The 14,200-nt window shown below is 55.6% G+C and overlaps 1 protein-coding gene across 2 annotated transcripts; it reads left to right on the top strand.

Moving 5' to 3' along the window:
- The first annotated feature begins 1,585 nt into the window (after positions 1-1,585).
- On the top strand, positions 1,586-12,816 carry CXCR5 (C-X-C motif chemokine receptor 5). Of its 2 annotated transcripts, none has more exons than XM_036090762.2 (2): positions 1,586-1,768; positions 10,091-12,816. In XM_036090762.2, exons 1-2 carry the CDS (start codon positions 1,712-1,714, stop codon positions 11,156-11,158), a joined length of 1,125 nt encoding a protein of 374 aa, XP_035946655.1. In that variant the 5' UTR covers positions 1,586-1,711; the 3' UTR covers positions 11,159-12,816. The 2 variants fall into 2 exon arrangements, with proteins under 2 accessions (XP_035946655.1, XP_077915012.1); XM_078058886.1 differs by lacking the exon at positions 1,586-1,768 and adding an exon at positions 9,085-9,145.
- Positions 12,817-14,200: the final 1,384 nt, after the last annotated feature.

Below are 14,200 nucleotides of genomic sequence, written 5' to 3'. Positions count from 1 at the left end.
ATGCTTAACCAACTGAGCCCCCAAGTGCCCCTATATTCCTTCCTAATCAATGTCCTTAGAGTAGCAAAAACTAAGTTGAATGTATCAATGGTTTGGAGGGGCAGGGGTGTTCAGGTGTGGGACTGGAAGAATGGGGAGTGCTTAGCAAGCATGGGACATATGAAACATCGGGGCAGCTTCCTCCTGAACGTTTCAGGACTGGAACTACAGAAGAGGGACTCCTACCCATTGTCCTGAGGTTCTTCCTCCTTGAAAGCCATTGCTGAAGCCAGTGACTGAATGAAGAGGGGAAAGACGGGCCCCGACAGCCCGAACAGAGGCCAAGAACTCCTCAAGTTGTTGAAACCCAAGAAAGCTGTATCTGTTGGGGGTCCAGTGGGGGTTATAAGCAAGGTGTATAAGAGAGAAAGATGGAGGATGAATATGGAGGAAAAGATGAAGGAAGACACTTGAAAGGGGAGAATCCCAGCAAATGGTAATTTGGCTGGAAGGGAAGATGATGACAAGAGCAAAGAAGCATCATGTCCCGTGTGGGTGCCCTGGTGTGCTGTCATTATTTTTATGTTGTTGTGGACCAAGAGAGGCCATGCCCTCTCCTGGAAGAAAAGGCACAGAGAGGGGACATGGAAGGGACAGTGATCAATGCCTACAAAGGGGCTTCTTAAAGGAAGGGGTCCTCAGAGAGGATAGAGTTGAGGGAAAGGAGAGGGTTGCATGAGCCCGTGGGAATGGCAGCCTGGTGTGGAGAAAACACTGAATATGCAGTCAGGAAAGCTGGCTTTGAGGCCCAGCTCTGCCACTGGTTAGCTGTGGGTCCTGGGGATGTTCCTCTCCCATTCTGAACCTCGGGGTCCTCCTGAATAAGACTCTACTCCAGCTGGGTAGTCTCTGATGTTAATAATTAGGTGCCAACCAAGTTCATTTGTAGCTAGAACATCATTCTTTTTTGAGTCAGAAGATGACTCTGTGACTACTTATATTTTTCTGCTGGTAATTTGGGTAATTTCATTTTTGACTTCCAGTAATGTTTTAGTGTTGTTCCCTTTGAAAATTTCTAACCTTTCTCTCCTGAACTTGAGCTGGAAAGGGAAGGGGTTTTGCCCCTGCCTGGGCAAAAGGATGGTAGCAAGTAGGGTGACCAAGTGTCCCCATTTGTCTGGGAGTGAGGGGTTTCCCAGGACAAGGGACTTTCAGTCTGGGGTGAACCGGATGAACGGTCTCCCTAGTGGTGAGAAAGGTGAAGATTTGAAGGTGGCTTGGAGAAGAGGTCCTGGAAGGGCTCTCCTCCTGTTCCCTTTCTATGCGGAGTTTCCCTTGTTGCCCCACCAACTGGTGTGGTGGTTTTCATTATAAGGTACGACTCCCTTTTGGGGAGGTGCAGGTTGGAGAAGCCAGGGGCAGCCTTCACACCGGTCACAAGCCCCATTGAGACAACCATTGCCAGGAAAGAGGCTGAAATGCTTGACTAGCACTGATACTGTGGGGATTTTCCCTTTTTCTTCAAAAAAAAAAAAAAAAAAAACAACAGAAAAGACCCAGTGGAAAAAAAAAATGATGAGCTGCGAGGCAGACAGCGGGTGCTACACAGGCCCAGGAGAGTGCACAGCTCATTTGTTTAAATTTGCAGCTGACGGCTGCCACCTCTCTATAGGCATCACAGAGCCTCTCAACATCAGTCAGTGACCAGTCTGGTTGACATACGGCTACAAGCATGAACTACCCCCTAACCCTGGACATGGACCTTATGAACTACAACCTGGAAGATGTGGTGAGTAGAGACAGCTGGTCGCCCAGGCCCTCCTTGGAATTCTAGATATTCTGTGCCCAGGGCCCAGGGAAGAGGGGCTAGCTGTGGAGTCCCCTCCCACTGTGGATTGGCAGAATCGAGGCAGGCCCAATGGTTCTTGCTTTTTAAGACTGTATTTTCTCATTCCATGGAGGAAGGAGATAAGTAGAGCTGTTGCTTGAAATAGACATTCTTTCGGGGGAATTGGAAGTATGAGTTCCGGTCTGCATCCTCCCTGACTTGCTACGTGACCTGGAACGAGTCACTTTGCCTCTCCATTCTTCAGAAGAAGATCCTCTCCTTATCTCTTCAGGGTGGAATAAGGGCCCAGATGGGAAAATACTTAGGAGGTTTTCTTACTGTTGGGAACCTGGCATTGCTCCAGTATATTTATTCATCTCTTGCTTTACGATTCTATCATTGGGGTACTACATTCTATGTAGGATGGAGAAGTTGAGGCTTTGGTTCTGGCCCTCAAATAGCTTATAGTCTACCCACAAAGGAAAAAAAAAACCCACTCACTGGAAGCTCTTAGACAATAATTATGTGCTGAAGGAATGCAGCATGAGAGCAGGTGGTCAGTAAGGAAGAGGACCACATACTGGGTCAGAGTCCAGGGGCACAGGGATGCCAAGTTGGTGGGAGAACTCTGTGTTAATCCTAGGAATTTTTTAAAGCATGTTGTGACCCCCTGAAAAGACTGGAATCTCTAGAGATAAGGTATTTTAGATGGGCTAAGAAAATGGTCCCCAGCATCACACTCTGCCACCCACCCAAGTCCCTCCTGTGAACCAGAGTGGTTCAGTTGACCAGGCTCCCAAAGGATGTGTGTAGGGAACAGCTCAACAGAACCCTGGGTCTCCTGTGTACAGGCAGGAGGGGGCTGTTTATGAGGATCTTTTGGGAACTTTTTTCCTCCTTTCCTCCTTTTTCCCCATGGCCAATGGTACTTCTAAGGAAAGGACTTCTCTTTGAGCTGCACTCTGGGCTGGATCATAAAGGATCCAAATCCTTTCTCCTATACCCACTAGCTCTCCTGACCCTAAACTCACCCTGAGATGTTCCCCAAAACCTTCTAGCTCCACCGGCTGGAGTCTCTACTAGAACTCTACCAACCATGTTCTCAGACTTGCTTGGAAAATTCTGCCTCTCGCTTGTCCAGATCCCAAAGCTTGGAACTCTAAGTAGAACAAGGGGAGAAGGAGGGGGGAAGAGCTAATTACCCATAGTCCGGCCTTTCAGGTCCAATCCCCAGATAAAAGCAGAGCCAGAACCATCCGTCTAATCAGACCTGCTGCCTCACCTGTGGGACCCAACGCAAAATGAAAATGCAGGGCCCCTTCTTCAAAAATTATTAAGAATTTCAAGATAGCAACAGCAGAGCACTAAACCAAGCATGGAGCTCTTCTAAGTGTAGGGTCATGTGCCCATGAAGTTGACCCTGAGAGTAATCACAGAGTCTGGGCAATACCCTAGACCAGACTAAAACTCCACCGCCCTGACAAGGCACCACGAGCCCACCTTGGCTCCCCGTCCTGGCCCCTGACCTCACCTGATTAGGTTAGTGGGTGTTTTCTTCTGCCCACAGCTTCGAGCTGACCACGAGCCCTGACCCAGTTGGATAACATCATAACCAACCCAAGACCTGGCCGGTCCTGGCTTCTGAGAAATCTCAAGAGTTTCCCCTAACTGCATGCCTCACTCCGCTGCGTGACCTACTAGAGACAGGTGGTGGCAGAGGGCAGGGGACAACAGGGCATGTCCCATATATGAAAGAAAACCGGCAGCCTAGGGAGACAGACTTGGCTACTTGTTGCATGTCACAACGCACATAAGTGGTCTTGGGCCAGTCATGCCAGCACGCCCGACCTCCCTTGATCAGAGTCTAGTCGGGAGCCCAGGAGTCCTAGGACGATCCAGGCTCTGGAGTTCTTCTTCCACCAGCTCCCCATGCCTCATCTTGCTCTCCCTTGCTCCCTGTACATGCTCTCTCTCCGGGGCTGTTGCCCCCTCAGGAGCACAGACCCTCTCCCTCCACCCCACTCACTCAGAGCAGGGCTGGGCGCAGTTTTAATAGCGGCCTCAACAGTGTCTCGTGGAACAGAGGCCCTAGGATGGCAGAGTAGAAGAAAGGTCTTGCACGTAGTAGCTTCTCAATACGTATTTATTGACTTGTGATGTATTAAAAGTCTTAGCCCATTTCTCTCTGAAGTTAGTCTCGCTTCTATGCTTTTTTACTTCCTATCCCCTTTCTATCCTTGTCCAAACCAAGTATTGGTTCACTTTCCTAGAAGACAGGGTTTTACACTCTAACGTTAGGTTAAGAACTGAGGGCCCTTGGTCATAGTCAGGTGTTGGTCATCCTGTCTTCCCTTCCACCTCCTGAATTCTAAGATCAACTCTAGCCACTTAAAATGCCCATTTTTAAAAGATGAGCTGCTAATTCCCATGAGTGGAGGATCCAAACAAAAACTCTAGATGGCTAAGCACAAGGAATAAAGAGCCAGGTCCCTGGGGTGGGCATACCAGGGACCCATCCTGCTAGGAAGGCAGATCTAGGCAGACCTAGAAAAGTCTCTGTCCACAGGAACCTTGATCTGGGAGTGCCGAGCCCCGTCTTGACAGCACTGGGGCGTGGGCTGGGGTACCTACAGGGGCTGGGCAGAAACGGCACCTCCAGGCCCACCCTACACACGAGCCTGGAAAGGAAGCTGCTGGAGAGCAGGGCAAATCTGGTCCGGTCCCAGGACCTGGCTCCCCCTAACTCCTCCTCAGTGATGATCCCCCAAAACCATTTCACTGTGATCAGAGCATCACCATCTCATTTCATCAAGAAGGGGTAAGGAAGAGGAACTAAAACCAGGCCGTTTCTGGGCTATGCCTCGGGGGAGGGAAGGAGCCTCCCTCAAAATAGGTGAAAAGTCCCAGAGGCATCCCAGGGGAGAAGGCCCCAACTGGGGGGTGACCTGAGGGGTGAGAGATGAGGGAGAGACCCAGGGCCAGCCTGGGGAGAGGTCAGTGTTGAGGTGAATCTGGGCTCGGGCGTATAGACCACAGTGTCCATCAGGAATTCTTGCCTTCCTTAAGGACACAGATCCCATCCCTCTGGCAGAATGTCATAAAAAGTGGCCGTGGATAAGGTGCTGAGAATCAAGAGACAAGACTGAGTAGTCTTTCAGGAATGACAGGACAAAATATTTCAAGTAGGTTCGCTCCTGAAGGGGGGAGGGGGAGCAAGGGGGTGATGTGACAAGTGGCAAGCCGGAGTCTCAGACGGTCTTTTGGGAGTGTGGACCCTCAAAAGGAAGAGTGGGGTTATGGACACAGACCCCCATTTGCGCCCTTAGCCCAGTCTCAATCCTCCAGATGCCCTCCCCCCTCAAGCCCCTGAGGGCTGGAAGGAGAGCCTGCCCGGCTGGCCCCATTCACAGCTCCTGACTCTTGGTTGGGAATGTCCAGACAGGGACCTGAAAGGAGCTGGAGCCTGCGTGTGCTCCCTATGGCCAGAGCAACGACCTGCATCTGTGTGCAGAGGCCTCCTACAGCCAGGATGACTCAGGCCCCTGGAGTCCTGGGGTTCTGGCTGGATGAGCTCCACACTCAGCAGCCCTGCCTTCTCCTGGCGGCTGAGCCGCAAGGTCAGTCTGGGGCATTCTCTGGCTACGCCACAGATGAGCTAGGGAAACAAAGCTCCCACGCAGGTGCTGAGCTCGATGAATTTCATGCTGAGAACCTGCTCAGCCCTGGGCAGAGCGTGACCGCCAGAGAATCGGAGCATCTGGGAGCTGTGCGTGAGGGGCATTTGAGGGCAAGGCCCAGCCTCCTGTCCAGGGCAGGAATCCCTCGCCGCACACCTGAGCTCAGACATTCCTCTTCCTCCCAGCGGCCCCCCAACCCCCTGTTGGAGAGTTCTGCCCGGGAGAAGGTTCTTTCTCCTTTGATGGAAACACCCCGTGCCCCAACCTCTGCCCATTCCTCCCAGTCTGCCCTCTAGGGCTTCCCGGTAAGCCGTCCTGCCCTCTTGCCCACGGTAGCTCTTCTAGTCCTCAAAGAAGGCAGCTCTCTTGGACTCCAGTCTTCTTCTGCCTAGACTCCTCGCGCCAGGACCTGAAAACTTCCTCCCAGGGTGGGGATTTCCAGACCCCTCAGCAAACTGGTCACCCTTGTCCAGACCAAACAAACCGGGGTGGTGTCAGCTGCCCACCTACAGGTTTCTGTTCACCTAGGGTAGGGTGACAGTAGCCACGTCACCCTGTGACTCATCTGAAGCTGGCGATCAACACATTCTCAGGTCTTTTTCTCATCAACTGTCGGTAAGCCAGGTCTTCCCTAACTTGTCCCCAGATGGTTGAAATTTTAAACGCCGGTCTCGGTCTCTCCGTTGTTCCCTACCAATTCCATCTGGTCAGTTTGGGCCTCTAGTTCCAGGCTGTGGAGAACTCTGCATTGTGGAGTGCTCCCCAGCCGTGTCACCCGAGATGGGGTGGAGAGGATCGAAGAGGAGGGAGTCCAGGGCAGGCCCCCGAGGAATGCCCCTGTCAGCCCCGTCCCACCTGCTCACACGGAACCCGGTTTGCTGGTCTTCCCACTGGCCAGTGCAGGCCTGTGAGGCCCTGGTCCCCCACCCCCCGCCCATCCTCTCTCCTCCTCAATACCGGGACCCGGAATGTTCTCCTTCTCCTGCCCTATCCCCAGTGCTCACAGCAATCTTCTACCTAGATTCCTGGCTCAGCGCTCAGCTGCATCCCACTCGTGTTTGCTTGCTTTCTTTGGGTAACAGTCCCTGGCTTCTGTGCATGCTCTTCTCTGCTGGGTACCTGCCTAGGCCGCATGCTGTCGTGACTCGACCTGGGCACGTGGCTGTGTCTATACTGGGTGCCATCAGAGCAGGTGTGTGCATGAGGGCCTTGGGCCCCTGAGGCTTTTGATGTCAAAGAATGAGTAAGCACTCGGCCAGATCGTCGGCACTGAGCTCCCTGTGGGTACGAGTCTTGGAGGGGTCCCTTTTGCGCCCCACTCCCCACGCTATAGAGGATTCATGATCCCTCCACTTCCCACCAGAGCAGAACTAACCTTGCTTCACTCCCTCCCTCCACGGGCTGGGGAGGGGTGGAGTGACTGACCCCCTAGGTATGGGAAGTGGCTTTGACATGTACCACTCCCAGGCCCCCAAAATGTCTGTTTGACACCTCCTGCTGAGACGTACTCACAGCTCCCGGCACCCCTGAAACCAGCTTCCTCCCGTGTCCCCCTCCCTGCCTGAGCGCTTTGCCAAACAAATACGTCTTGGCAAGGAGGGAAAGATCGTTCCCCCTCAACCGTCTTCTAAAGCTGGGTTCTCAGGCGATGGGGCTTCAAGGGTCCTGGGGGCATATCCCACTGTGCTGACTTTAAATGAGCGATAAACCAATCAGCCTGGATGGTTTAGAGGGTCAGGACCTGAGTGGCTCTCATAAAGGGCCTTCGGGGCCAGATGGGCTGGCTGTACCTAAGCCCTCCACACAGTGGGACAGCCAGACTCCTCCCAGAGGCAGGTGGAGTCCAGCCCCACTGACGGCACCCGGCCCCTTCATCTCTTCACCCTGGGTCTGAATTGCTTTGCTCCACATGGAGACTACTCATCTCACTGTTTCCCCATTTACCTCCTGCTGAATTCCAACATGAGTCAAACGACGGTATTGGACATCGCTCCCAATATGGTGAGAGAACCCCAGACAGGCTCTAGGCTGTCAAGGGCATTGGGAGGAGGCAGGAACCAAAGAAGGGGGAAAGGAGTGTCTGAGTCTCCGCAGGGGCCCAGAGAGGGACTTGCCTAAGGTGTCAGAATACAAGGGCGTCTGGCGTCTCTGGGAACCTGCCCTCAGAGCTGCTGGGCACGCATCTGTTGCATGTCTGTCATGCGTGAAACACATGGCCTTGTCAGGGGGACACAAAGGGCTAGCCTTCAGGAGCTCGCCATCTAGTGAGGAAATGCACATGGCAAGGCCCAGTGCCGTAATAAAGACTCGCAGACCCCGCAGACTGTGAGAATCTCCTCCCAAGCTAGGAGGGAGGTGGGGGGGTGGGGCTGAGTGGGACCTTGAAGGAAGCGTAGACATTAGCCAGGCAATCACGGGGAGAAAGGAGTGCTCTGCACAAGGCAGAGTTGGAGCAAAGATTCCGAGACAAGGGTGCATTGGGGTGTTGGGGGCAGGCAGCCAGTAGAATGATGACCCTGGAGGACAGGGTGCCTAAAGCAATAAAGTAGAAGATGAGGTTTGAAAAGTCAGGGGGCTATCTCGTAGACATTTCAAGCCCCCCGTAGGGGAGTGCAGACCTCACCCTGCCAGTCCATGGTTTTCAAATGAAAGCCGAGTTGTTTTTCTTAAACAAGAGCTTAGGTGTGAAACACCACAGGAGACAAGAGTGGAGAAGTCTGGTTTGAAGGCAAGGAGAGGAGCCAAGGCCCCAGGAAACCCTGCGAAGAGAGTCCAGGGGATCGTGCTGTGTGGAGTGCCCCGCAATCGGGTCTGAAATGCGGCGCTGTGTGTTAACCTTCTTTCCCTAAGACAACATGCAGACAAACCTTTCTTTCTGTGAACTGCATTGTATTCTATTGCGTGAATGTGCTGGGATTGGCTTACTCCAATCTTCTATTGATTAATTTTATCGCACAACTTCTTCTTGTAATTGGCTTTGCTATTAAATGTGAAATTGGGTGGGTGGGTGGGGGTAAAGATGAGAAGAAAACCCGTGCTTACAGGTAATGGGGAACCAATGAAGGACTTTACGCAGGACACTGATGGGATCTGGGACCATCACAGAAAATCCCTCCTGTGTGTAGGGGATGGACAAAGGTGGAGAAGTTGCTGGAATGGGGCCATGGAGAGACGGTAGTCCTGGGCAGTAGGGTGAAGGAGGGCTGGACTGAGGCTATGGTGGAGGGACGCTGGGGTGGGGGAGGCAGATGGCTGGGTCATCGCACAAATGTAACCCCCACCCCCTTCTCCGACACCCACTTGTCCCTGGGACCAGAAGGAAAGACACAGGCTGGAGAATGGGTCTGCCCACTGAGAGTGAATGTGTAACCCGCAACCGGGGTCCCTGGGTGGCAGTGCAACCACCCCCCTGTTTGTGCAAGCCCCTCGTTCTCCTGGAAGAAGGGCAGCGTGAGACCAGCTAGAGCTTCTGTGCAGAGTATCCTTTCCCATCCTCTCCCTCCCTGGGGCTCATCATTTATACAAGTGTCTTTTTCAACCCACAGAAGTTGGTTATAATTGGTTTTGAAACCGTGGGGAGGGGTCTGGTGGAGGGTGGAGGGGGAGAGCGGGGCTGGGAAGTGAGGAGGAGCAGGTGCAGAGGGACAGCTGTGAGTGAAAGGTATGAAAACAGATACCATGTCTTCCTTTGTGGTTAGCTGGGTAAACAACCTGAGCGCCGGTGGCGAGGGGCGGGCGGGGAGGAGGAGGAGGAGGAGGAGGCTGAGGAGGAGGAGCTTCCGGAGACAAAGTGGGCATAGCACCTTCTCTTGGAAGAGCGCCACCCCTTCCTCACTTGCTTCTGAGGCAGGGAAGGAAGCAGAGGAGGGAGGCGGCCGGTGATGGGAAGTAGCAGGGAGGGAACCCCAGACGAAACTGCGTAGTGGTGGAAGGATGGGCTCTGGAGGTGGATGGACGTGGGTTCAAACGCACCCGACCGTTAGCAAGACACATGGGTAGGATAGGAATATCCCATACCCGAGCTCGTTGCGCACATTAAACAAACCAGGAGGCTGTTACTACCATTTCAGGGATAATGAAGACATTTAGGAATAGGGAGACACCCCAAGAGGAAGCCGGGGGGCCACCCCAGCAGCCACCCCCTCAGCAGGATCTTAGGCTTTAGTGCCCACTGCTCTGTTCAGAACGGGACCACATGGCTCCCTGCCCCAACCAGATCCATTCCCCAAACTGAAGCTCTGATTCCAGCCCCGGGGGCCCACAGCCTTCCGTGTTTAGGAGGACACCTAAACATAGAGTAACTTACAGGTGCGCGGCCCTTCAGAGAAGCCTCTCCCCACTCTATACGCCATGTGTCTCCTTCCATCTTCGTCAGGACCCTGCAAGGCATTAGTCCCTTTTACAGACCAAAACTGAAGTGGGAAAAGGCAAAGTGATTGGTTCGTGGACACCCAAGGGGGGATTGGGATTTGGTCGGTGGGACGTACTGGGAGCACAGGGACAAAAGCGGCATGGGGGGGTGGGGGGACAGGGGAGTCAGGGTCCCTGTGTGAGGGGCAGAGACGGGTCCTCAGCCCCCCGCCCTGCTGTCTCCCCGCCCTCGCAGTACAGGGAACTCGGCAACTACAGTGACAGCACCGAGAGCCCCACGGTGGAAAATCACCTCTGCTCCACGGTCGAGGGGCCCCTCCTGACCTCCTTCAAGGCTGTGTTCATGCCGGTGGCCTACGGCTTCATCTTCCTCCTGGGTATGATGGGCAACATCCTGGTGCTGGTGATCCTGGAGCGGCACCGGCACACGCGTAGCTCCACCGAGACCTTCCTGTTCCACCTGGCCGTGGCCGACCTCCTGCTGGTCTGCATCCTGCCCTTCGCCGTGGTCGAGGGCTCTGTGGGCTGGCTCCTGGGCACTTTCCTCTGCAAAGCTGTGATCGCTCTGCACAAGATCAACTTCTACTGCAGCAGCCTGCTCCTGGCCTGCATCGCCGTGGACCGCTACCTGGCCATCGTGCACGCCGTCCACGCCTACCGCCACCGCCGCCTGCTGTCCGTCCACATCACCTGTGCCGCCATCTGGCTGGCGGGCTGCTGCTTCGCCTTGCCGGAGATCCTCTTCGCCAAAGTCAGCCAGCCCCACCACAACGACTCGCTGCCGCGCTGTACCTTCTCCCAGGAGAGCCAGGCCGAAACCAAGGCCTGGTTCACCTCCCGCTTCCTCTACCACGTCGGGGGCTTCCTGCTGCCCATGCTGGTGATGGGCTGGTGCTACATCGGCGTGGTGCACCGGCTGCGCCAGGCCCAGCGGCGCCCGCAGAGGCAGAAGGCGGTCAGGGTGGCCATCCTGGTGACGAGCGTCTTCTTCCTCTGTTGGTCACCCTACCACATCGTCATCTTCCTGGACACCCTGGCGAGGCTGAAGACCGTGGGCTACGGCTGCGAGCTGAACGGCTACCTCTCCGTGGCCATCACCATGAGTGAGTTCCTGGGCCTGGCGCACTGCTGTCTCAATCCCATGCTCTACACTTTCGCAGGCGTGAAGTTCCGGAGCGACCTGTCGCGCCTTCTGACCAAGCTGGGCTGTGCCGGCCCGGCGTCCCTTTGCCAGTTGTTCCCTACTTGGCGCAAGAGCAGTCTCTCTGAGTCAGAGAATGCCACTTCCCTCACCACCTTCTAGGTCCCAGCCCCCTCTGTTTCTGCTTTCCTTGGGGGATGCGGTGTCGCTGGAACCCCTTCCAGCAGGAGCTGGGATCCTAAGAGCTCGCCTTGGCCGATACCCTCATTCGGGGCAGCTAGAGCCACGCCCTCTTTCCAGGACATTCCTGCCTGCTCTTCTTCCAGCCCCCCCCGGGGTAAGCTGCAATCCAGGGAAGGGAAGCAGCTGGGAGGCAAAGCAAAGGATGCCTGTGCCCATCTGTATCCCCTTCTTTCATCTTCACCGTTGGAAGCGCAAGAAACAACTTTTACTTCTGCCCCTGCCAATTGGGAAAGTCAGTCCCCTCCCAGAATGCACTCCGTCATCTTATGGACCACAGGCCTCCACAACTACCCACCTGTCCTCTCACCCCTCCTGCCGAAAGAAGCTAGAGACTGAGCACCAGGGGAGAGGTGGAGGTCAAGGCTGAGGGAAGGCCAGCTGGCAAAAGAATGCGGCCTTAACATCTCGGGCCCTAACAAACACAGACATCCTGCCAGGCTACCAGCCCTGCATGTTGACCGAGCAGGAAACTCCGACTGACCCAATCCGGGAAGCTGCTCCCGGCTCTGACCAGAGTGGCACCAGGCCCTGGGAGGTCTGCGGACTGAGGGCAGACTCCAGGCACCCTCAGAGATCAGCCAGCGTCCTAGGGAAGAACTAAGGAAAGTTCTTCCAGCAGAGGAAAGCCACTGAAAGAAAAGATTCTCCTTCCTCAGCCTCAAGAAGGGACAAGGAGAGACCAAAGCCAGCTGTCTCCTCTGCCCAGGGCGGAGAGGTCCCAGTATGGGCCAGGGGCAGTCGGGTCTAGAGCTCTGGTAGGTCTGAGCACTGATAAGGAAGGAGGCAGACTGTTCCTTCCTGCCCCCCTCTCTGCAAGCCACACAACCAGGAGAAACTCGGGCAGCAGAGGGGCCCCAGTCATACAGAGGGAGCACTTCGCCAAGAGTCAGAACAGAGATGTAGACCCCCAGAGAAGAATGACAGACTGGAAAGGGCCTCTGGGGGTCATCTCATCCAGCCCCCTGCCTGCGGGCCAGACCCAGAGCTTGCCACCTCTCTGGGCCTCAGCAAGAGCCACGAGGCATCCCCCTCAGGCCAGGCAGGGTGAGAAGCAGGGAAGTCCCCGAGCCCCAGGAAGCCGAGCCCTGCCCCTGAGAGGATACCACTCAGATGGAACCAGAGGAAGCCACTCCGTGCCTGCCTGCCTGCCCACCTTCCCCGGGGAGGGCTCTCCCGCCCCTGCTCTGGCTAGGGTGGGAGGTCCGGGACCCCTGCCCTTGCTGAGGGCACATCTGGGGGGCCCAGTCCCCCTCAAGGGCAGCCAGCCAAGCCCCCTAGGCGGCCCCCATGGTGGAAATCAGAGCTGTGACCCGGGGGAGGAGGAGGAGACCGTCTCCTTACCGTGGAACACTGGGAAAGCCCCGGGGTCCCCCTTTTTCCTCCCAGCGTCCAACAGTAAGCTGGGCAGTGGAGTAGCCAGACACGGAAGCAAAAAAGGCAAGAGGTTGGATTTTTAATTTTCTCTTTTTAATAAAAAGGCACCTATAAAACAGGTCAATACAATACAGGCAGCACAGAGACCCCCGGAACAAGCCTAAAAATTGTTTCAAAATAAAAACCAAGAAGATGTCTTCACATATTGTATTTATATATTTATATTTATATATATATATTTATATAATGGTACAAAATGGCTGGGGGTATGGCCATGGATGGAGGGATGTAGGCTGGCCTGTGGAGTTCACCTTGGAAAGCTAGTCTGGTGGCGGAGATGGGGCAAGAGGAGAACGGGGAGGACACTGGGCCCTTTGCGGTCTGACCCCTCTCTCTCTGGGCAGGAAACACTTAAGAGTCAGTTTGGGGAGTCTTGGGTCAGGGGCGGGGGGGGCTCATGGGCCCAGGGCCCAGGTTGAGGCAGGGTGGGCAAAGCGCCTGGCAGGATGGAAGGCGGGTGGCCCCCAAACACAGGTGGTGGGGCCCTGGCCCCGGGGGCCCCAGGGAGGTGCTGGGGGAGGCAGGAGCCTGCAGCCAGCCAGCCCCAGAGGAAGCGCTTGACCTGGCTGACGGTGGACTGAGGACAGCACCAGACTGGGAAAAGTGGGGCAAATTCCCTTTGTATCACAGCTGCCAATGTTAAGGCCAGACCCTGCAGATCAGGAAGGCTGGGGACGGGGCCATGGCAGAAGACACCTTGTCTAGAAATGGCCCTTGGCCCTGGGAGGCAGGGCGCAGAGGCCAGGGAACTGCCCTGCCACCTCACGAGGCAGGAAAGGAAGTGAGAAAAGGAGAAGTGTTTTACTCCTGGGGCCAAGGGGGCAAAACACTGAGTCTGTATGGCTTCAGCTCTGACCAGAGGCAGGTGGGGAGTTCTGGGAAAGAGCAGGGCAAGCGAGGGGGTCGGCAGTGGCTGCACCCGGGCCTGGGCAGGGACAGAGCCCTGAGCCCCGGGCAGTGGGACCTTGCCGGTGAGTGGGCAGGTAGGATGCCCCGTGCTTCTCCATCACTTTCTCTACTCCATCCTCAAAGGGTGGAGGCCGGAGGCAGACAGATCTACTCAGCCAACCCCTTTTCCTTCCGCCTTTGGTGAGAAGTGGGTAGCAGTGCCTGGAAAAGTCAGGGCCCGGGGGTTCCCTGGACCATCCGGGCTGCGGTGCGGCGCCCCCCTGACTCCGCTCAAGGGGCCACACAGCCTCCACCTCTTCCTCCTTTCCCTCATCCCACACTGGGGACGAAGGACTTCAAGTTCTGGCTAAGGCGTAGCAGCAGGGGACGCCAGACATCCATAGCCGGGAAGCCAGGGCCCCGGGTCACGGGTCACCCGCGTGGGGCGAGCACGCATGCCCGAGCACACATTCTCCTGCATTCATTCAGCGGCAGACAGGCTGCTGCTCTGGGGGGGCGGGGGGGGGTGTCTCAGCCCGGACGGGGCTCCCCAGGTGGAAGCCTGGGTGGTCTGACCTCAGTCTAGGTGTGGGGTATCTGTCGGTTCCCCATTTGAGGAAGGGACCGGAATGGTGTCCT

The sequence above is a fragment of the Halichoerus grypus genome, chromosome 11 (assembly GCF_964656455.1).
Source record: "Halichoerus grypus chromosome 11, mHalGry1.hap1.1, whole genome shotgun sequence".
NCBI lineage: Eukaryota > Metazoa > Chordata > Mammalia > Carnivora > Phocidae > Halichoerus > Halichoerus grypus.
The sequence above is the reverse complement of the archived record's forward strand: the minus strand, read 5'-3'. Positions and strand labels throughout refer to the sequence as shown.